At 35.4% G+C, this 22,633-nt stretch overlaps 2 protein-coding genes across 4 annotated transcripts in view; one reads left to right on the top strand and one right to left on the bottom strand.

The window, feature by feature from the left end:
* C4H10orf88 (chromosome 4 C10orf88 homolog) lies at window positions 1-21,024 on the top strand. Of its 3 annotated transcripts, none has more exons than XM_074233443.1 (6): window positions 1-306; window positions 2,035-2,238; window positions 6,570-6,639; window positions 8,552-8,758; window positions 9,895-10,367; window positions 14,952-21,024. In XM_074233443.1, the coding sequence occupies exons 1-6, from the start codon at window positions 146-148 to the stop codon at window positions 15,184-15,186; spliced, it is 1,350 nt and encodes a 449-aa protein (XP_074089544.1). In that variant the 5' UTR covers window positions 1-145; the 3' UTR covers window positions 15,187-21,024. The 3 variants fall into 3 exon arrangements, with proteins under 3 accessions (XP_074089544.1, XP_074089543.1, XP_074089545.1); XM_074233442.1 differs by lacking the exon at window positions 1-306 and adding an exon at window positions 448-789; XM_074233444.1 differs by lacking the exon at window positions 1-306 and adding an exon at window positions 704-1,246 and having other exon boundaries at window positions 14,952-21,023.
* LOC141522689 (CUB and zona pellucida-like domain-containing protein 1) overlaps window positions 16,981-22,633 on the bottom strand; it is a 13,260-nt gene continuing 7,607 nt past the window's right edge. The window contains exons 6-9 of the mRNA XM_074236197.1: window positions 22,054-22,226; window positions 21,453-21,844; window positions 18,679-18,947; window positions 16,981-17,168 (exon numbers count right to left, since the gene is read on the bottom strand). Coding sequence (XP_074092298.1) covers window positions 16,993-17,168; window positions 18,679-18,947; window positions 21,453-21,844; window positions 22,054-22,226 — 1,010 coding nt within the window. The 3' untranslated portion in view covers window positions 16,981-16,992. The remainder of the gene's footprint in view (window positions 17,169-18,678; window positions 18,948-21,452; window positions 21,845-22,053; window positions 22,227-22,633) is intronic.

Here is a 22,633-nt window from a genome sequence, read left to right on the forward strand (position 1 = left end):
CCTTTCGCTGGGGAATTCGGCCCGGTCTGAAACACGTGCTCGCGACAGGGAGGTTCCTCGAGCCCCGGCCCGGGTCTGTTCGGTCCGGGCCGGCCCAGCCAGGGCGGGGAGGGAGCGGTGGAGACGGGAGCCAGCCGGCGGCGGCATGGAGTCGGGGGCCGAGGGCCGCAGGGAGGCCCCGCGGGTGGCGGCCTCCTCCTCCTGGGAGGCCCCTCGGCGGGACTTGGCCCAGAGCCTGCGCCTGGGCTCGGCGGGCCTCGGGGGCCCGGAGGGCGGCGGCGCGGCGCTGGGGCCGCCGGCGCCGGGGTGAGTGAGGGACCGGGCCGGGGGGGGGGGGGGGGCTCCTTCCTGCTTCCCCGGCCCGGCCCGGCCCGCCACGGCCTAACCTTGAGGGTTCTCGGGGAAGGCGGCCGGCAGGCGGCGGGGCTCGGGCACAGCCGGGCACAGCCGGGCACAGCCGGGCACAGCCGGCCGTGTTTCTGCCCCGCCGCCCGGGTCGGTGTAGACCTGATGGGAAGGCGTGTCAGAACGGGGCCGCACAGCTATCGCACGAGTGTCTGCAACACAGAAACCGTGTCTGTGTGTGACGTAAGCCATGCAGAGCGTCGTCATGTCTGTGCACACGCATGTGAGCCTGCACGCGTCCTGTACAGGCCGGGAGCGGCTCGTGCGGACTGGAGCCTGCCCCGCCGGCCGTAGCCTGGGCAGTCACCCACCCGCCCGGGAACACCGCCTTGTGAAAGCTTGGACTGCGCATCCACCTCGGCCCATTGGGCGGATTGGGAATAAGTACCTCCTTAGACTCAAATGAAATAATTTACGGAAAGCACTTTGAAAACTTGGATGCTACATTTGTTATGAATAAGAGGCCTTTCTGTTTGAAATGCTGTTATCCTTCATACAAGTTCGCGGGGGGGATTTTTCATAATAACAGTAACTTACATTTTTGTTGAGCTTTATAGCTTACAGAGCATCTACCTCATAAGGAAGGAGCGTGGTTTAATGGAAATACTAGGACTTAGGTGCATCACTCGGTTCTGATTTTCTTCTTCACCTTCGTGACTTTGGGAAGTCATTTTTTTTCTTAGTTTATAACCATAATGTGATGCAAGATGATGAACTTGAAAGCTGAAGAAAAAGGGACCCGGGCGTCTACTAGCTGTGTAGTCAACTTACCCTGCCAGTATCTCACTGCAGTGGGCTCGTTTTAACCAAATATCTGTATATTTGGAATTTGAGAGTTGAGGTACTGTATTTAAAGTGCTTTGCAAGCCTTAACTTGGTATACATGTCAGCTGTTTTATTACACTTGCTAATATTTCTCTTATTTAAAGTGAGGAGAGTGGATAGAGCAATTCCTATGGTCCCTTTTCAGCTCAGAATCTTTTGATGTTATATAGCCCATGGGGTAGGTAGGGCAAGTCTGAATCCCATTTTACTTTTGAAGCTCAATTTGATTAAAATGATTTGTGCAATATCAAATAGTAAATGGCAGAGCCAGGACTCACATTCCTCTGATCTCAAGTACAATGATTTTATGCCCTATGCTTACCATGGATGTGATTTTTCTGCAGTATATGTAATTATATGCTCCACCTTCATGTCTGCAATTAAAAACTTGCCAGGTGTATTTTTTTGCTCCTTTCTGAAATAGCACTTTAACATTATTCCTGTTGGCTTCTCTGATTACACCTATTTTATAGATGAGGAAACAGTCCAAGAGAGGTTGCAATTTTTCTTAAAGGAAGGATGTATATCTGTATTCATGGACACTCATTTAATTTCTAAAAAACAACTTTTTTTCTCTCTCATGGAATTGAAAAGGACCTTAAAGGGGGAAGGAGAGGGGGGAAAAGATAGAGGATACAGGGAGTTAGAAAAGCTATATTCCAGAGAAGGTAGTAGTTTGTCACTACTGGAGGAATAATTTTCAGCTTATGATAAGTAGAACTTGTTATTAACTCAAAAGTTATGATAACTAATAATAGCTCATATTGTTAATTAAATATACATTAAAAGTAAATAATCTTTCAGGGAGAATCTTGTGCTCTTGAAGAGGAAAATGGACAATGAACAAGAAAAGTCCTGCTTCCTATACCTGAAGTGCAATCCTCACAGATGTGAAGAAATAGTTTCTCTTGGGATTTTAAGTGAAGCCAGAAATATGGAAGTGTATGCCAAAGAGGAATATTGTGGAACCAGTAGAGGAGAGAGTATTTGTACTGTCCAGCCTAATAGGTTTGTATCTTTAAAATTTGAAGTTTTGTTTTTTAATCTTTTTTTTTAATTATCCCAGCTCTTTCACTAGTCATTGACCCTAAAGTCAATATCAAATTCATTGTTCAAAAGCTTACTGAGAAAAGGACACATGTAGTACTATTGGGGTTACAAAGATGTATTGAAAAATCAGCTTTGTGGAAATTAAAAAGGATCTTGGAGCTTGTATTTCCACCCACTTTGACCTTACTTCTCTCTTACAAATAGGAAAACAAGCTCTAAAGATTACATGTAGCTAGGGATGTTGTCCAAACCAGGCTTCAGGTCTGCTAACTGGGACTCCAATGCTTTTTGCATGTCATCATGCAGCTCCAGTTTTCAAATGGGTTGTGGTTCAAAAGTTTACTTGCAAGTTGAAATTTTTTTTTTCAATATAGATAAAATCCTAAGTGTTAAGTTTCTGCATCATTCTCCAAAGCCTATTGAACTCAGAATGCCCCTGAATAATTTTATTTTCCCTGAGATCCATTTGACAGAATGGGAAGTTGGAAATATCCCTTGTCTTTTAGTTCCCTTCCAGATAACAGTGGTATTCTTTCTTTTCTTCAAACAGGAGCAGGCAGGCTCCTTTGTCTCCCTACTCTTGAATGAGCTCACCTATCATTCTCTTTTCCCTTTGTTCATGCCTCCCCCCCCACCCCCCCATTGAAGGGAAGTAGGGATCTCCCTGCAAGTGACAGGCAAGTAATACAGGGAATTAGAGACAGTGCATTCCTGCTGTAATAATTGCATAAAATAATGTTTTTAAGTTGGACATTCCTGTCTTATGAATGGGCTTTAGAAACTTAAAATCAACTTTGAGAATAAGATGGCTACACAAATACAAAACAAAGTACTAGGAAAGTTTTATACTAGGAAAGATTTATAATTTGAATTTTATGTGAGTATTTCCTTTGCTAATACATAGTTCACAGACATAAACGGTCTACAATGTCCCCAGGCCCTGTTCTGAGTGCTAGGAATACAAAAAAAAGGCAAAAAGAGTCTTTGTTCTTAGGGAGCACTGCCATTCCAATGAAGGGAACAAGCTGCAAATAATTGTGTCTATAGAAGAAATATACAGAGCAAATGGAAGGCACTGTGGGGGGTGGGGGCTCCTGGAGTAAGTGGAAGTTAAGTTTAACCAAGGAATCTAGGAGGCAGTTTTTAAATTTTGAATTCCATATTCTTTTTTTTTTTCCATCCCTCCCCCTCACTGAGAAATCAAGCCATTTGATATAGGATATATATGTGCAATCATGCAAAATACATACTAGCCATGTTGTGAAAGAAAACATCAAAAAAAAGAACCATAAGAAAAATAAAATTAAAAAATATATTTTTATTTGTATTCAGACTCCTATATCAGTTTTTTCCCTGGAGATGGATCACATTTTTTCATCTTAAGGCGTTTGGAATTGTCTTGGATTGTTGTATTGCTGAGAATTAGCCAAGTCATTCACAGTTGATTGTTTTACAGTATTCCTGTTCTTTTATACAATATTCTGGTTCTGCTAATTTCATTTTATAAAAGTTCACATTAAGCCGTAACAGGCTTTTCTGAGAGTATCCTGCTCATCATTTCTTATAGTACTTATTTTATATATATATACATATGCATATCCATGTACACACATACATATATACATGTGTATATATCAGAGAAACTTACTGTAAAACTTTTTTCATAATTTTAATTACAATTTCCCTCTGTTCTATTTTCCCATTTCTTCTCCTCCCCTGCCCTCCCCTGCCTTCCTCTTCTCTCTCTCTTCTCTTCCTCTTCTCTATCCCCCCCCACTTCACTCTGTCCATCCTTAGAAGTGTTTTGCTTCTGTCTGCTACCTCCCCCTCTTTTCTTCTTCCATTTTCTTTCCTGCCCACCTCTTGGGATAGAAAGATTTTTCTTCCCCTTGGTAAGTCCACTTTCCTTCCTTTTTCCTGAATCCCTTTGTGAAAGCAGGGGAGAAATAGGGTATGGTAGAAAGAGCATTGGATTTGTAATCAGAGCAAGCAAGCATTTGTATCCCATCTCTGCTCCTTAACTACTTCTGGTATAATTTTGAGCATGTCACATAATTTCTTTGATAACCCATTTTCACATAAAATTTTATAAAATGGGCTAAGTAAGACCAGTAGTATCAATCTCATAAGTTGTTGGAAGAATCAAAGGGATAATATTTGTAAGTCACTTTGAACCTCAATACACCATAGTAATGTGAATCAGCATTATTGTGATTGCTAATTCTATCACTTAACAGGTGGGTGACAGAAATGATGCAGGAGGACTTTATAGAATGGGGAGCACTTTAATAGGTAGTTACTCTACAAGTAGCTAATAATGTCAGCAGAGGTTTTCTAGCAAGTGACAGGTCTGTGAGCAGCATCGGGGTTTATTTTGATTTGAGAGCACCAAGGATATTTAAAGGAAGTAAGAGAAGACTAGAGAGATGGAAGATCAGATGTAGATGTTGAATCAAAAAGACTGAACTGTCCCTTAGACGCACCAGGAAACACTGAAGGCTTTTGAGTTGGAGGAATAGCATGACTGATTTGTATGTCTAAGAAAGGTTATTGTTGCAGCAGTAAAAAAGGATGAATTGAGTGGAGAAAAATCTGAAAGTGTGAAAGGATCTGTTAGGAGATTTTGGCAGTGATTCAGGCCGGGTATTAGTAGGGCGATGACAGAATAGAAAAGGGAATGAATGAGTATGATGTTCAGAGTTGAAATAGACAGGACTGATTGATTATATATGAGAGGTAAAGGAAAGGGAATTGTCAGTCCAAGGTTTCAAAGATGAGAGGCTGGCTCAATAATGGAACTGATGATCAAAATAATTGCAAGGAGGAACAGATTAGGCAGAAAGATAATTAGCTTGTTGTAAATCACATTGGATTTTCCATTTCTTAATAATTAAATGAATAATTGAGTGTTTTTGACCAAGAGCCTAACTAGATAAAATATTCATTCTCTTTGATCTTTTTGTATCATTTCAAATTTTTCTCATACCTTGTTTTCTTCACAAGTGTGTTTTCCTGGTTTTTCTTTGCTCTGATTCTTGTTTTTAGTTTCTTTTAGTTCTTCTTTTTCCTGATTCCTCAAGTGCTTTCTTTGACCTATCTTTCTTCTTTAGTTTTTTCCCCTTTGGTTATTACATCTCCTTCTGTCATTTCAGTTATTCTCTCTCTTCAGATAATTCCAAGTCTCTATCTCCAGTCAGATTCTTTGGACAGGGTACATAGCAGGTAGTTAATAACTTGCTTTTTCTTTCTTTCCCATTGTCCTATGACCTTAAGTTTCACATTTCTAATTCATTGCAAAGTGCTTTTATCTGAATATCCCATTTACCCCTTACATGTCTAATATCAAATCATCACCCCTCTCCTCAAATCTGCATTTTCAGTTTCCTTATTTCTAATATGAACCTCCATTCTCTCTGACTTGCATGTTCAAAACCTTGACTTCAGCTTTGATTTATCTGTTTCCAGAGTGTGTTCATTCTGCCCTGGCAATATTTATTGCCAGCCTCTCTTTTCTATTGCTTCTTCACTCTCTTGGTTTAGACACTCATTAAATCTATACAGTTTTACTAACCTATTAAATAAATCTGCTTATGTCTGGGCTCCCTTTTCTGATTTATATCCTTCACACTGTAAGTTGATCTTTCACAGATCTGATCAAATCCTTTCTGACTTAAAACCTTTAGTGATTTCCTATTCCTTACTTAATTTATATAATTCACCTTTCCCCAGGCATGGCATTGAAGAGTCTCCCTAATTTGGGTCCAAACCACCTTTCCAATTTAAAATTTCCCTGTTTTTGTTTATTGTATTCAATCATGTCCAACTCTTTGTGACCCTATTTTGGATAGCCATAGTGGATTGAGTGCTGGGATTCTTCTTGAATTCAAATCCAGTTTCAGACACTGTGTGATTAACTGTGTGATCCTGGGCAAGTCACTAAACCCTGTTTGCCTCAGTTTTCTTATCTGTAGGATGAGCTCGAGGAGAAAATAACAAACCAATCCAGTATCTTTGCCAAGAAAACTCAAATGGTATCAGGGAGAGTTGGATTTGATTAAAAATGACTAAACAGCAGCATCTACCATTTCAATTCACATCTATTTTCCAACCAAACTGAAAGACTTGCTGATTCCTTCCTTATTTGGTTACATTCTTGAATCAAAGACATAGTATTAGGAAATAGTCCCAGAATATTTTAAATGTTGATTCATTAACAAACTTTAAAATGTAAACTTTTAAAAAGTGATACTGTATAGAATAAAAAATGATTTTTCATTTTTTTCCCCTAGTGAAAACGAGATTACTTTATATAAGAAATACCTAAAATTAGAATGTCCCACAGACTGTTGTAAAATTAAGGTAAGACATTTCATTAACATTCTTTTAAAGGATTAATTTTAACTTTTACTTTTAAGTCACTTTACTGTTTTATTTTTTCATTTTGGTGCAGTGACTAGAATGTTGGAATTAGAATCAGGAAGACTTGAGTCTGTGCTCGGATACTTATTTTCTGTGTCATTCTGGACAAATCACTTAATCTGTTTTTCCTCATCTTTAAAATGGGAAGAAGAATAATACCTGTCTCACAGGGTTGTTGTAAGAATCAAATGCAGTAGTATTTGTAAAACACTTCATAAGCCTTAAACTGTAAAATATACATTGGCTCTTAGCAGTAGCTGTTATAATTGAATTAGTTTACTTAATTTGGGGCAATTTGGGGTACAGTGGTTAGAATGCTGGCCCTGGAGTCAAGAGGAATTGGAATTCAAATCCAGCCTCAGACACTTAACTAGCTGTGTTAATTTTGGGCATGTCCCTTAACCTTGTTTGCCTCAGTTTCTTTATTTGTAAAATGAGCTGGAAAAGGGCTAGCAAACTACACCAGTATCATTGCTAAGAAAACTCTAAATGAAATCACAAAGAGGTGAACATGACTAATCACCTAAATAACAGCTATTCAACTTTCTTTGAAACAATAAAAATTTAGAAAATTTTCTTTCTTGTAAGTTTTTGCTTGAATTTTTGAACTTTAATGACTAATCAGATGTGTTTTGAAGTATACTGAAAATGATAGAATATGCTGTACCTCTATTTGCTATAATACACTGAAGTTCTGTGAGTGACTTAAGAAAAAGTGAACATGACTGGATGGTGTCACTACAGGACAGTAAAACATTCAGGGGTGGAGACTACTTTATTCAGATACAGTAAAAGACTACTTCTTAGCCTGGAAAGTTCATATAATCCTTTATGAATCAAGTGGATTCCAACCTTTTTTTTTTTAAACCCCATCCTGTAAGGATTTCCCTAGAAGCTTGAGAGAGTTATGGACAAATGGAAGTAATTATTTTACATAACTAATATGAAACTTTATATTTAACTCCTTACTTTCAAGTGCTGATATTGATTGAAATTATTGTTAATAATTTAGTTTAGACCAGTGATTTTTTCCTTGGGTTCATGAACTTGTGTTGGGGGTTTTTTAATGGGCTTTTTAAAAAATAAGTTTGATTTTAGTATAATTGGTTAAAAGAACTATTCTAAGGGGCAGCTAGGAGAGGCAGTAGATAGAACACTGGCTCTTGAATCAGGAGGACCTGAGTTCAAATTTGGCCTCAGACATTTAATAATTACCTAGCTGTATGACCCTGGACAAGTCACTTAACCCTATTGCCTTAAATAAAATAAAAGAATAAAGAACTATTCTAAGAAGGCATCCATGGGCTTTACCAAACTGCTGGAGAAATCAGACCAGTTGATGTATGTCATTCATAGTTAATGGAAAGCCAAAATACTAAGGCATTCTTAACTTTTTTGAGGTTGAGGAAGGATAACCTTCTATAACATTTTCCTTTATGTCACTGTCTAAACCAAAATACTGAACCAAAAGATCTGTGTGTCAGGCCCACTTAAGCAATTATGGTGCTAAAACATTGTCTAATATCCTGACATCCTACTGAAAGTTGTCATAAGGTTCTCTTCAATTGACCTCACTTAAAATGAACCTTTTGGGGGATTTTGATAGATAAATTGCCTGAATAGGATCAAATTATAACATACTAAGTTTTACTCTGTAGAATAACTCAGTAGCACATTTAAGAGGATCAGGGATGAAATAAATAAGAACTGTAATTGATATTAAAATAGTTGCAAGGAAATACTTTAAAAATGAAAAATTGTATTCTTAAAGAGTTAATATTTAGACATTATTTCATATATATGTTAGAATTGTATATAACATTCTAATTTTCTTAAAAACTTTTTTTAACAGCTGCTCTCTTTTGGTGATAAACAAAGTATATTTGTGAGTAAAATTGTAGTCCAAGTAAGGGCAGTTTCTGCAAATTCTTCATCAAGCTTTCCTGCTCTAGGATCAAGGATAGATCTAGACAGAGTTCAAACCATGATGGAATCCATGGGGTCAAAATTATCACCAGGTGCTCAGCAACTAATGAACATGGTACGATTTCAACAGCGGGTAAGTCGTCATACCATGTAGTATTAGCGTACTGATTAGAAATTAATGGAAAAATTATATGAACAGATTGATCTTCATCAAATAATACATTGCCTTTAGAAATCTTTGTATTTTATATTGATTTAGCAGTTACTTATTGGAGACTTTAAAAAAAAATCATATGTATTGCCTGCTGTTAAAATGGGTCCTCTGGATATTAATATCCAATGTATTAATCATTTTAACAGATTAAAATTACAAGTTTAAAGATTAGGTTTGAGAAAGAACTATAATACCATAGTGATTGAAGATTTTTTAGGGGCCTTAGCTTTTAAAAAAGTTCAAACTTGCCAGGTCTGATTTGTTTTTCTATCAGAGTAACATGATAAAATGTATATAATACATTGCAAGGGACTTTTTTGCACCCTGGAATACATTAACTAGTTCTTAATTTTAGAGTCATTTTCTTAGTTTAAAAAATTTCATATTTCAGCAATAAAATGACAAAAAATCTGTTTGGTATTTTGTTCCTTGTGTCAAAAAGATAATTTGAAGACGGAATTGATTACATACACATACAACTTACACTTGTGGCAGTCATATAGTATTATAGTAGTAGTAGTAATAATACTACTGATATTATAAAATTACTAATAATGACCATGTTTTAAGATTGAGTATATGAATACTACCATAAACTTACCACTGTGAAGTTTTGCAGATAATCGAAAAATAATTAGGAACTTTCCATCTTCTCCAAAGAAGAAAAAGTGACTTTTCAGAAGATGGCCAAAGAGCTATGCTAAAATTTGTAGTTAGTGGCTAACTTTACCTTTTTATAATTGGGTAGTTATAGGGTCATAGTAGATCTTGGAAGGATTTTTGGTCATTTAATCTAAACTCATTTTAAAGGAACATGAAGGAAAGATAAAGAATCTCAGAGAGGTGCAGTTAGTAAAGCCACACAGACAGTGACATTTTTGGAAATCTGCCCTTACCACTCAAATGAAAGCCTCTTACAATGATGATGGAACTAATTAAAGCTGTAAAACTTCAAAAATAAAGAAAATTATTTTAGTTCTTTGGCTAATAAAGTATTCTCTTTTAAAATATATTTCTTTATGTATATATTCAAAAACATTTTCTTTTTCTTTTAGAATTGTATTCCTTTTGGAGAGCAACTTCAGTGTATCTTGGGAAAGAAAGAACCAACTGTTTTTGGAGATGAACATATGCTTGATGGATTGCACAAGTCAATAGCCTCAGGAGTATTAGACAAGTCATCCTCTACAGCCTTTCCTTTTAAGGCTGGATTCACATCTGGAACAGTCACTGAAGACATAAAAGCTTATATTAACAAAAACACAGAACTGCCTGCTAGAGGAAATATTCCAGATCTTGAAGACTGTAAAAGTATTCAACAAAACAATATTCTTCCTGAAAATGATCTTAAATTTGTAATATCCTCTTGGTTGCAAAAAAAAGGAAACGATAACTCAAACATACCTAGTTCTGAGCTGCTTCCTTTTCTTCAAAACTTGTGTAGTCAAGTAAACCATCTCCGTGTAGGAGACAAGAATAAGTCTCAGGGAAACAATACAAAGCCAAATGAAGGCATTGTAAGCATTGGGTAAGTCTTATAGTTCTGAGAATTGTGTTTGGAGAAAAGCTGGTTTTGATATTTATTTTCTATGGCACATCATAATTTTTGGTTCATGTTCATAGGAGTACTATTTTTATTAGCAATGAAATTATTCAATATTCATTTTTTAAATGGATGTTATGTATAAGACGATGAAATACACAGGAATATGAAGATGATAAAAATATTATTTCTAACCCCGAAGTTTAAATGTAATAGTTGACATTAATTTAGTTCTTTAAGATTTTGCATAAGTAATTTACATTCACTTTATGAGCAATGTAATACAGATATTATTAATAATATGGAAATGTTGGTAGCTGCTTATTATTATTTTACAGTTAATGAAACTAAGGGTTGATTTGCCCTTGGTTAAAGTGTGAAATATCTAAAGCAGAATATGAATCCAGGTGTTTCCACATTCCCAAATCCATTGCTCTCTTTGACTATACTATGCTGCCTCTTTAGCTTCCCATGTAGTATGAGAAATAAAAGAAATACAACTATGGGACAAGATAGATTATGAAATACATAAGACTGACATAGTGCTTTGACATTCAGAAAAGGGAGAGATCACTTCTGGTTGTGGGATTCAAGAAATTTCTCTGTGAGAGAAGTTATTTTAAACTGGACCTAAAAGAGGTAGATTTTCTGTTCAACAAAAATTTTTAATAACTTTTGTGTTTACATTTCTTTCATTTCTGAAAACAGCTCTCCTTTTCCTTTAGCAGTGAGCCATTTTTTTGTAATAAGAAAAATACAGAAATAAAAAATGGAGAAAACGGTTCAACAAACTAATACATTTAGTTCTTCACCCCTGCAAAAAGTGAAAGGGAATTATTATTTTTTTAAAATGTTTATTTAAGGCAGTGGGGTTAAGAGTGACTTGCCCAAGGTCACACAGCTAGGCAGTTATTAAGTGTCTGAGGTCGAATTTGAACTCAGGTCCTCCTGACTCCAGGGCCAGTGCTCTATCTACTGTGCCACCTAGCTGTCCCTGAGGGAATTATTTTCAACAGTTACATGATGCACAGTGGTTGTTAAAATTGCATAACCTTTGGTTCTTTTCCTGATTTCTGTTTTACTTTATACCCTTTGATATTGCTTTTCTGAATTAAACATATTTGATATTTCTTACAACTCAGTTATACTTCCTAAGAGTCGCCTACTAAAGTTTCTTAATCGCTGTACATTGTTTCCGTTTCTTTGCCACTGGTTAGTCCTTTTCACTGGAAAATATTGGCGTTTTAGGAATATCCCAGATGGAGAGAATGAATGCTTGAAGGTAGAGAAATTATTAAGGCATTCAGGACATGACAAATAGTCATTGAAAGGAAAAAGGGTGAAAAAGATTGGGAGAGGAGTCTGGTCTGGAGCCTGATTTTGCAGACCTGAATTCTAGGGATTCAGACTTTTTTAAGTAAGGGAGCCAATGAACTTTTCAAGTTAGGAGAATGATGTGATCAAAACCAGAGATTAGGAAAATTAATCTTATATCAGTCTGTACTACAAAGTTGTCAGGGCAAACCAGAGTCAGGTAACAAACATAGCAGGCTAATTCTGTATTATAGGGGTGAAAGAATGAAGACCTGTGTGTGACCGTGGTTGGGAGTATAGTTATGACTAGAGGTAGACTTTGCAGGACTTGTTCATTGATTGAATGTGGCAGATGTAGAGGAAAGAGTCAAAAATAACTTGAGTTGAAGAACTTGGATTGGGGGTAATATTAAGTAGGAATTAGGGAGATGTTTTTGGAAGGGGGGAGTAAATGGAGTAAAGAATGACAGTGTTTTCTTCTGCATTTTGATCTTGAGGCACGGTGGAAAGACACCAGATTCCAAATATATGAACCCCCAAATCCAAAATATATGAAAACCAAAATATGTCACAACTTTTTGGGTGTAGATTCTTTTTTTTGTTGTTTGATTTATCTTCGATCAGGGTTGGGAGGTAAGAAAAAGAGAAGGGTAAATAGATTTTCTTTGACAGGTCATGTATGACTTAAAATTTCAGAATCTTCCAAAAGGATTTAGGTATATTATTGTGCTATCAGATTCCACTGTTCATATGGATAACAGGTATAGCGTCATCAGATTACGTTTCTACTTGCTGAGCATGCAGTTGCCAATGGAGGCGATGGCTTGATGGGAATCTCTTAGGCAGTTCAAATGGTCAAGGAGATGCCATGAGTTGGTCCTGGGCTTATGAGTACACCGAATGAAACAGTCCCTACTCAGGAACTTACCTTCTATTACAAGGAGTACATTGTAGAAGAGAAAGGAAATTAATACAAAGTACTTCAAAGGTAATTTGAAAGATAGGGCACTCCTTTGAAGGGGTTAGGAGAGATGGTGCCTGAAGTATAATTTATAAGGAAAGGAATTCTAGGAACTGGAGGTAAAGAGTATATTCCTGGGGTGGGTGTGGGTGGAGCCAGTTCAAAGACACTGAGATGACAGATGAAGTGTAATACTAGAACACTAGAACTGACGTGTAAAAGATCTGTGTTCAGTTCTTGACTCCCTCTGTAAGTTTAGGTAAGGAATGTTCATTTCCTTATAGATAAAATTTTGTTACTACATGCAGTAACTGTTGCATTTCTGTGAAGAAAGTAATAAGCTTTAAAGCATTATAATTGTGACCTAATAGTCATAATAACATCATCTTTATTGTTATTACAACAAAATAACCTTTTAGTAAAATAGTTGCATGGTGATATAGAAAAGAAACTGCTTAAATAAAGAGTATGGAATAATGTTAAGATGACAGACAACTCGGTGTGCAGGATCATATCTATTAAATATTTTTATAAATTTACATGTTTTTGTGCCATCTTTTATATATATGTGTATATATATATATAGAGAGAGATCAAGAGAGAGAGAGAGCGAGAGAGAGAGCCTAGGGATGCTAAAACAAATGTTCAAAGCTATCCCAAACAAATTATTACTCATGAAGTTTATAGTGGTTTTTCTTTTTTTAATTTTGCCTAAGATACACAGATGCCCCAGACTGGCTTTAGGGGGAACTTTTTTTAAAAATTTTTTAAATTTTATTTATTTTAAGTTTTACAGTTTTTCCCTTATTCTTACTCCCCCCCCCCCCACACACACACAGAAAGCAATTTGTCAGCCTTTACATTGTTTCCATGGTATACATTGATCCAAATTGAATGTGATGAGAGAAATCTTAAACATAAAGTATAAGAGATAGCAAGATCAGACAATAAGATATCAGGTTTTTTCCCTAAATTAAATGTAATAGTCCTTGGTCTTTGTTCAAACTCTACAGCTGTTTATTTGGATACAGGTGGTATTCTCCATTACAGAGAGCCCCAAATTGTCCCTGATTGTTGCACTGATGGAATGAGTAAGTCCATCAAGATTGATCATTGCCCCCATGTTGCTGTTAGGGTGTACAGTGTTTTTCTGTTTCTGCTCATCTCACTCAGTATCAGTTCATGTAAATCTAGGGGGAATTATTTGAAAGAGGGATATGGAACTTGTTTTTTTTAAGCTGGAAGTTCAAAATTTTCAAATTCAAAAATAACCTGGGGTATTTGTCATTGAGAATAATTTACTGAGTGTCAGTTTAAATGTAAAAACTGAGGGTGTTTTCTGGTCATTCAATTTAATGTTCACTTTTAGTGTTTAAAATGTTCAAGATGTTGCTAGGTACTGGAGAAACAAAGAAATGAAAAGTAGTATCTCCTCAAGAAGCTTATGGATATCTACTTGGTTGGATACATGTAATCGGATAAGTGAAATAATTTGAGGAGGGAGAAAGCGCTCATAGCTATGGTGATTGGAAAAGAATTCAAATAGGAGATGGTCTCCGACCTGAGCCTTGAAGGAAGCTAAAATTTCCAGGAAGTGCACTAAAAAAGTTCTTTCTGAGCATAGGGAGTGATAGGGGAGGAACAACCTGTGTAAGAAGATGTGCAGGAAGAAGGTAGAATGCCTGTCCATACAGGAGATGTAAGGTAAGGAACAGCAGATAGGCCAGTTTGGTTAGTTTGGGGGGGGGGGTGTGGGGAGATGAGAAGGGGGGGGCAGGGAGTAATCTGAAGTGTGGATAGGCTTATTTTATTTTGTGAATACTAAGGAGACACTAAAGGTATTTAAATAAGAGAATAACATGCTCAGACCTGTGCTTTATAGGAAGATGTTTTGAAAACTGTGTGGATGGTGGCTTGAAATATGGAGAGACTAAAAAGGAAATCAGTGCAATAGTCCAGGAGAAAAGATTAGGTCATGAAGTAGGTATCCATGTGAGAGGAAAGATATGCAAGATGAGACAGAAGCAGCAGATGTTGAATATGATGTTGAGTGAGAAAGAAGAGTTGAGGATATTGTAAGTGTTGTGAATCTGGGAGTTGTGAAGGCAGGTGAGTTTCAGGTGAAGAAAGTGATTGAGCATGTTGAATTGCCTATGGTACATTGGGCATAGTAGGAGTGGGCATGGAGCTCAGGAGAAAGGTGAGGAATCTAAATAGAGATATGTGTTATGTTGTCTGTTGAACTGGATGAAACTAGTCAATGATAACATATTCTTTTGTTCTATTACTTACAGAGTGGAACAGCAACCTGTATGTTCCTATTTAGAAAAGATAATTTCTAAAAATATGGAACTGATGGAAAAGAAACTTATGGACTACATTGACCAGCGTATGTATAAACTCCAAGAGCACATAGATAATAAAGTTGTTCTCTTAATGGACTTGCTGCAAAATTTCAATTCCACATCTACTCGGGTGACACAAGAACATTATGATTCTGGAGAGAGACTCTCAAATGGCGAGCGATGACAACTTAATATTATGAACAAACAGATGCCTGCTAGACATATATACAGAAACCCAAATCTCCAAAAGGTTTGGAGGGAAATTATTCAGTTTGATATCCTTCCAAGGGTTATTATCTGGTTAACATAAAACCTCAGTGTTCTTTTTTTAATTGCACTTGTTCTGTAATTCTCAGTGTTGTACACAAAAAGTTAACCTGTTGGTATCATAAGATGTTTTTTATTAGCTTTTTTCACTCTTACAAGACCTTACTTCTTTGTCTTTATTATTTAAAAATAAGTTGTTTAAAAAGAGCCACTTTTAGAATACTAATTCAACTCAGCATAATTTACTGTGATCTGTACACAACCCTTTAAAGAGGAACATTTTTCTATTTATATAAATGAAAACATTGTTTTGTAATTTTTAAAGTTATGAAAAACTGCTAAAAAAGATTTAATGTGTTGGTTTCATTTTGTTCCTAATTGAACATTATTGGAAAATTGAATATTCTCAGACATGGAGACTTGAATGTTTAGATCACCATCTTAAACCTAGCATGGTATGTGTTACTTGAATTAGAAAACTATATCTAATGTTTGGCATTTGTAAAATTAAATAGACCATAGAATCAGTAATTAACCTTTAGGCCATGTTGGATGGAATAGAGAAATCCTATTAGCATCCCCATTGGCAGGATTATTTTTTGGCTCTGGTCATCCTTAAGTAAGACCAGTGTTCATGATGTTAATTTGTGCTTGCCAATTCTAACCCAATTCTTGATTGATAAAATTTAGGTTCTTTTTTTTATGAGCAGGGTCAGGTTCCTCTTCCACAGTTATTTGTTGAAGTTGTTAAATATGAAATAATGACATTTTGTAAGATTAAGGGATTTTAAGTTAATGGAGTTGAAGCATTGCAGGTCTCTTTGGAACAAATAACTTCCAGAATTTACTACTAGTGCATATGTTTAAGAACACTTGTTTATTCATTTCTAAAATCCATTCATTCACACTTATTTTAGTTGAATGGGAATCTGCTGTTCCACATATTTGAATGGTAGGTAATGCTTTTGTTTAAGGTAATTTGACTTCTTTTTAGTGAGATATGGTATTTCTTTTTGGTTAATACTTTTGTTGACTTGGTTCCTTAAGGAAGGGCTAAGTCCTATAGGTTGTTCATCTACAGTTAAAACACAAAAATCCAAACAATAAAAAAAATTTTTCCAACACATAGTATTGAGAGTTAGATTTTGAAATGAAAAATAATGTGGGGAGATGTGGAAGAAAGACTTCTTTAAAAACTTTGTCTAATTTTGTACTTAAAACTATTTGGAGAAGTGAATCTGTTTTCTATAGATGTATAAAAAGCAAAATGCAGAGGTGGGTAGTCAACTCTCTTGTCCTTTTTGTGTGTGGAATACCTTACCAAAAATATTATGTTCATATGTTCATCTTTTGGATTGTATTTATTTGAAACAGTCATGGCATTATTTATTATAAAAAAAATATATATATATATATATATATACATATATATATATGTATATAATGTGTACCAATAATTTTGGTGAATTTCACTCCTCTAGCCTTGAAGGGGACATAAATTTATTTGTAAGGCAGTATAGTGGGATGTTTAAGGTATATCTTAAAGGTGTGTCATTAAATGAAATATGCTTTCACCAAATGTTGTAGGAATTTATTGGTTTTTTATTAGGTTCCCTTCATATTTTTAAAGAAATTCTCAGTATTTGTTAACTGTCCAGTCCTAAAATGTCATTTTATTAGGTGTTTTGGGAAATCGTTTCTCACTTGAGGCTGGATACTTTCATCAGTAGCTCGGTAACTTCTGGTATTGGCATTCTGTTCCATGTTTTCTATACTGTTTCATTAGCATTACTGCTATAATCATCACATTCAAAACCAGGACCATAAAGGAAAGGACATGTAAACTGTTGGAATGCTGTACCTGTTGACTCTCTTCTGCATGGACTTGATTCTGGAATTCTTTAGTTAGAAAAAAAAATCAGAACCAGAAAGAGAAAAAGGTTTTTTTTTTTTCCCCCAGCATTACTTAGCCATTAGACTTTTTCTAGCAAGTATGACAATATATAAATCTTTGAGTTCATTTATATATGGATATATATTTATATATATATATATCCATAAATTTATATATGTCCATAAGTATATTGTAGATAGATGACACAATGGACAGAGAACTGTACCTGGACTGTTCTTTTGGCCAGAGACACTTAAAGAGTAATCCTAGGTAAATCACTTAACCCTGTAGGCTCAGTTTCCCCATTTATAAAATGAACTGGAGAAGGAAATCACAAATCTCTCCAGTATCCTGTCCAAGAAAGCCCCCAAATAAGGTCAGGAAAAGTCAGATATGACTAAAAACAGCTGAACTGTTGTTCATCCATACATATATCTCCCTATATAGTCACACAAATGTATATATATTTATGATAATTTGCAACTACTGTGAATGGGATAAGACTGGACAAATTTAAAAAGCTTTCTTTTCATGAATCTGTTTCAATTGGTGCATTATGTATGTCAGTTTGAATTTTAGAATCAAGTTTTTATATGGGATTAATCGAGTTTTGAATACATAATGGAAAATTGAACTCATGGAATACAAACATAATTTTGAAATGAAAACAGTACTCATTAATGGTAATTAAATGATATGCTTAGTAGGAAATCTGTTTCTTAAGCTTTTAATTGATTAACTTTGAAATGCATACAATAATTTTTTATAACTAATTTTAATTTCAGATTGATATCAAACAATGGTTTTTGCGATAGTGCTTAAAGCTAGATAAAAATATGGATTGCTCCTCATTTTATAGATGAGATAACTGTTGTGTAGGTAAGTGTCAGAGTTAGAATTGGCCTTCTGCAAGCCTCGCCAGGTTCATTCTTACCTATGTTATTTTTGTCCTAGACTTTTAATGATAGGTCAGAATTTTAAAGATAGTTTGTTTTTTTTTTCTTTTAAAAGGTACTCAAACCATGCATTTTCAAGGCCTTTATAGGTCCTGATTCCTAGCCAATTTGGAGCAGAGTTTGAAATTGGCCCTGAGACAAGAGTCAAAGCCTTTTTACTTTTTTTGGTCTGGTAGCGCTGTGTCAGAATGAATGCTCCATCAACAGATCCTTCAAGGTCTCAGGGATACCTCTACTTTATAGGGAGGTAGCAGAATGACAGTTTAGTGGAAGATTCAGCCATGCACTGTGAATTTAATTAAAATCATACAGTGATGGAACTATATATGGAATATTTAAAGTGTTTTGATATCTTTGTTAGTAATTAGCAAATAGAGAAAATAGGTTTAAAATGTATTGACATTTTTGAAAATAAAACCTGATAATCCATTTAGAACTTTGTCAGAATATTTTTCTCTAAAACCTTTAAGTCTGAAATTTATAAAATGTAAGAATGACAAAACTTGAATATTTTCTTCTCCCTTTTGATTCCTTATTTCTTAAATAACATGGGGCTTACCTGAATTCCTGCTTGCAGTATGATCTGTTTTCAGACGAATGGGACCTATGACTGATTCCGTCTTCCATTTATATGAAGAAATAGCTCGTTTTCTTCTAGAGACACAACCTTGGTTACATCGAGATTGCCTGTCATTACTTTCACAAATCAAAACTTTACATTGGAGATAAACAGATCCAAGCCTTCTCAAGAACTTAAAAGCACTGAATTGAAATCTTCCATAGTGCCCAGATGGGTAATAGATCTTACAAGTATTATCTTGACTACATCTGTAACAGAATTTATAGAGAAGTTAACAATTTTAACCCATATATTTGGTACAGATGACAATTTTCTCATTGACCAGTTGATGACCTCTCCAAGTAAAATAAGATTTGTGAATGGAGAAATAAAAAAGAAAATAACAAGTTTGTATTAATTAGCTATGTATCAGATTGCTAATATAATAAACCAAAGTCATGAATTCAAAGACCCATATCCTTATGTTAGTCCAAAAAAAAAAAAGAATGAACAAGAAATGTAGAAAGTTCATTGTAACATTGCTGCCACTCATGGGGAAGAGGAATACCCCATTCTGCCCTGACAGTATTTTAATGTCTGTGATCCTATTGCTTTTATACTTCTGTTTTTTCAGATACTGTGAAAACTAGTCCTTCAGTGGCTCAAAACCATTGCCTCCAGCTTAGGATTCCTGTTTACTTACTACAATGTCTTGCATTTCTTGATCAACTGGGTCCATTTAATTTAGTCTAGTTGCTCTGTATGTTTATTCCATGCCATTTCTTATTTCTTCATGCAATGCATTTGGAAATGTTCTGTTAGAGTTCAGTGATGTGACTCAACTGTTTTTGAAAGGAAAATGATTTGCTAAAATATCTTGTTCCCCCTCATTTTTACCTGTTCAGTTTTATTCCTAAATGGGATGATTGTTTTGTTGGATTTCTTATCAAGTTTACATTAAACTAGTTTTCCCTTCCATGTTGTCATTTTATGAGTTAAGATATTACTTGTGCTCTTCATCATCATCTGAAAATTTTTATAGACCTATTGACACTAAACTGGCATTACCTTTGGCTGCCATATCTTTGGTAAGATCAAATGTTTGTTGGCCAAGGGGACTTCTAGATTCTTTTTTGATTGATTACTTCTTGTACCTGCTGTTTTGCAAAAGTTCTTTTGGAAATGGTTAAAGCCTATCAGTGTCTTTGCTTTCTCTGATTTCCCATCTATGGGGCATCAATAGCTTGTTTAAATAGAAACAGATTTAGATGCATACCTCATATTCTTATTTTTCTAGTAATTAATTTTGTTCTTTACAAGTCAAGTGGTCTGATGGTATTCCAAAAACTGATTTGGGAATAACTTCTGTATCATTCATGATGTCTTATCTGTTAAAAATGGAATAAATTTAATTTTGTAATATGTTGGGACTTGCTATATCCAGTGCCTTTCAATTCTTTTCTCAAGAACAGATCAGTGAGATAGAAGTAGGAGGCTTCTGTATCTCTGCAGTCCTTTATGCCTTTTTTTATTTCCAAAACTATAGTTTCCCATATTTTTTGCCATTCTCCTCTATATTTACTTTTGCATTTAAGTCATGAATACATGAAAAAGTATATGTTGGGGCAGCTGGATGGCATGCAGCAGCGGCTAAGGTGGCACAGTGGACAGAGCACCGAACCTGGGGTCAGGAGGACCTGAATTGAAATCCGGCCTCAGACATTTACTAATTGCATGTATGTGTGACCTTATGCAAGTGACATAACTTGCAAAAACCAGAAAAAAAAAAGAAAAGTGCATATTGATGTAAGTTAGGTTTTACTGAGTTATTCATAGAACTCAAATACATCACAGTCTACAACAGATGTTGACACCCAACATGTATTTATTTTTAAGGTGTTCTTTTTTGCAACTACTTATCAGCACTATGATTATGCTTTGTGGTGATATATTAATAGAATACTGTTTTGAAAGGATAGGCTATTTAAAGCTAAAGGTAATATAGCATAAAACTGTCTTAAGAACCAATTTATTTCCACCTGCAAAGATCTTGTATATAGATCTTAAACTTTAAAGAATAGGGGATCCAACTGGAATCATTTATCTTTTTTTTAAAAATTTTTGCAAGACAATGGAGTTAAGTGACTTGTCCAAGGTCACACAGCTAGGCAGTTATTAAGTGCCTGAGGCTAGATTTGAACAGTGCTCTATCCACTGTACCACCTAGCTGCCCCCTGGAATCTTTTTATCTTGAGAGACCCTTTAGATAATGTTTGCCATCACATAAAATCATTAAATTAAAATTTTAATATCTCAAATTTTTAGCACCAGAAAAGGTTTAGATCAAAATAATTTCCCATTCAGTTTTTCTGAACCTTCCATTCTAAGTTGTTTTTATTGTTATTAATTTACAATAATTCTTCTAGCATATAAGAAAAATGCTGTCCTGGATATTCTGATTTTTTGTATACATTTTAAATTGTTGCTGCAAAATATAATGACCAAGCTTGATTGCAGAGTAAAGAGTTATGAAAAGGTATCCTTTGCAGTGTGGAACATTGCATTTAATGATTAGCTTTTTTTTTAATGTTGTAGTTGATTGATTGGCTTTGCTGAACTTTTCTGATTTTTTTCATTCCCTTATATTGGTTGACTTTCTGAAAGTAGGAGAGAAGAGACCCTTGGAAATATGTATAATTTTAAAATAAAGTGTACCACTAAAATTCTAAGAAAATAATAATACTATTGCTAAATATAATTGTATAAGTACATACCCACTCCTGATTAGGTCATATGTTGGTGGGGCCATGTCAGATGTAGGAGATGCTGTACAGGTATCAAGGAACACTACTAGATTTGGATCTAGCACATGAAGACTGACTTGAACAAAGAGTGTTTGGTTCAAATCCACATAATATGGTGAACTTAGTAAAGGATTGTTGAAGGATTCTGACTCATAAAAGGCCATGCTTATATTATATTTCCCCAAGGCACTTATATTTTTAATTATATCATCTTCTGTTATGTACATTATTTCTACGGTCGAATTGTTTTCCATCTCACATTTCAGAATAATCTGAAGATGTTTCTGACGAGTGATCACTGCAGAGCTGGAGGAGTTAGTAATGGTGATGATGTTTGTGTAAGTAATGGTGTGATTTTTGACCTGTAAGACCAGATACAAGTAACATTTTCTGTAACAGTTGTAGTACTAATCCATACTTTGGCACAAAAAATTCTGAAAATAGATAAAAACCTCATTTGAAAACAAAAACCAAAACATCATCCTTCAATTCTCCAGTTAAGTTGATGATGCATGCATCTTATTTGGGGATCACTTAAACTCATTTGCTATACATCATTATCACGGCTTACCTGTTTAATTGTACCACATTCATTTAGAGGGATAGAAAATTCCAAAACATTTGATACTCTTGGTCTACAGAGTGGATCATTCAGTTGGAGGTCATTCTCATTATAGTGAAGTGACTCCAGATAAGATTTGCTTATAATAGCTGTCATTTTGTCAGAAGAGCAACTCAAGGATGCTGTCAGTGAAAAGAGGATAAATTATGCTTTATGCAAGTTAGGGTCTGCTGGTTTTCCAGAAGCTTGTTGTAAAGGAACGTCTATAAAAGTCAACTATTGAAAGATATTTTGCCCCAGATTGTGAGTAGCAGAGATTGTATGAAGTTACATCATTCTCTCTGTGTTTACAAACTTTTAACTTGCATATTAGAGTCTGTAAGGCTAATATTTATTGTAACTTTACAAATGTTTTGTTTTGTGAGGCAATGAGATTAAGTGACTTGCCCAAGAACACACAGTAAGTATCCAGTGTCTAGGCTGGATTTGAACTCAGGCCCTCCTGACCCCAGGGCCAGTGCTCTATCCATTTCTTGTCACCTAGCTGCTCCTAGGTGGTCTATTTCTATGTCATAGAGAAATACTAAAA

The sequence above is a fragment of the Macrotis lagotis genome, chromosome 4, assembly GCF_037893015.1.
Source record: "Macrotis lagotis isolate mMagLag1 chromosome 4, bilby.v1.9.chrom.fasta, whole genome shotgun sequence".
NCBI classification, from domain to species: Eukaryota; Metazoa; Chordata; class Mammalia; order Peramelemorphia; family Peramelidae; genus Macrotis; species Macrotis lagotis.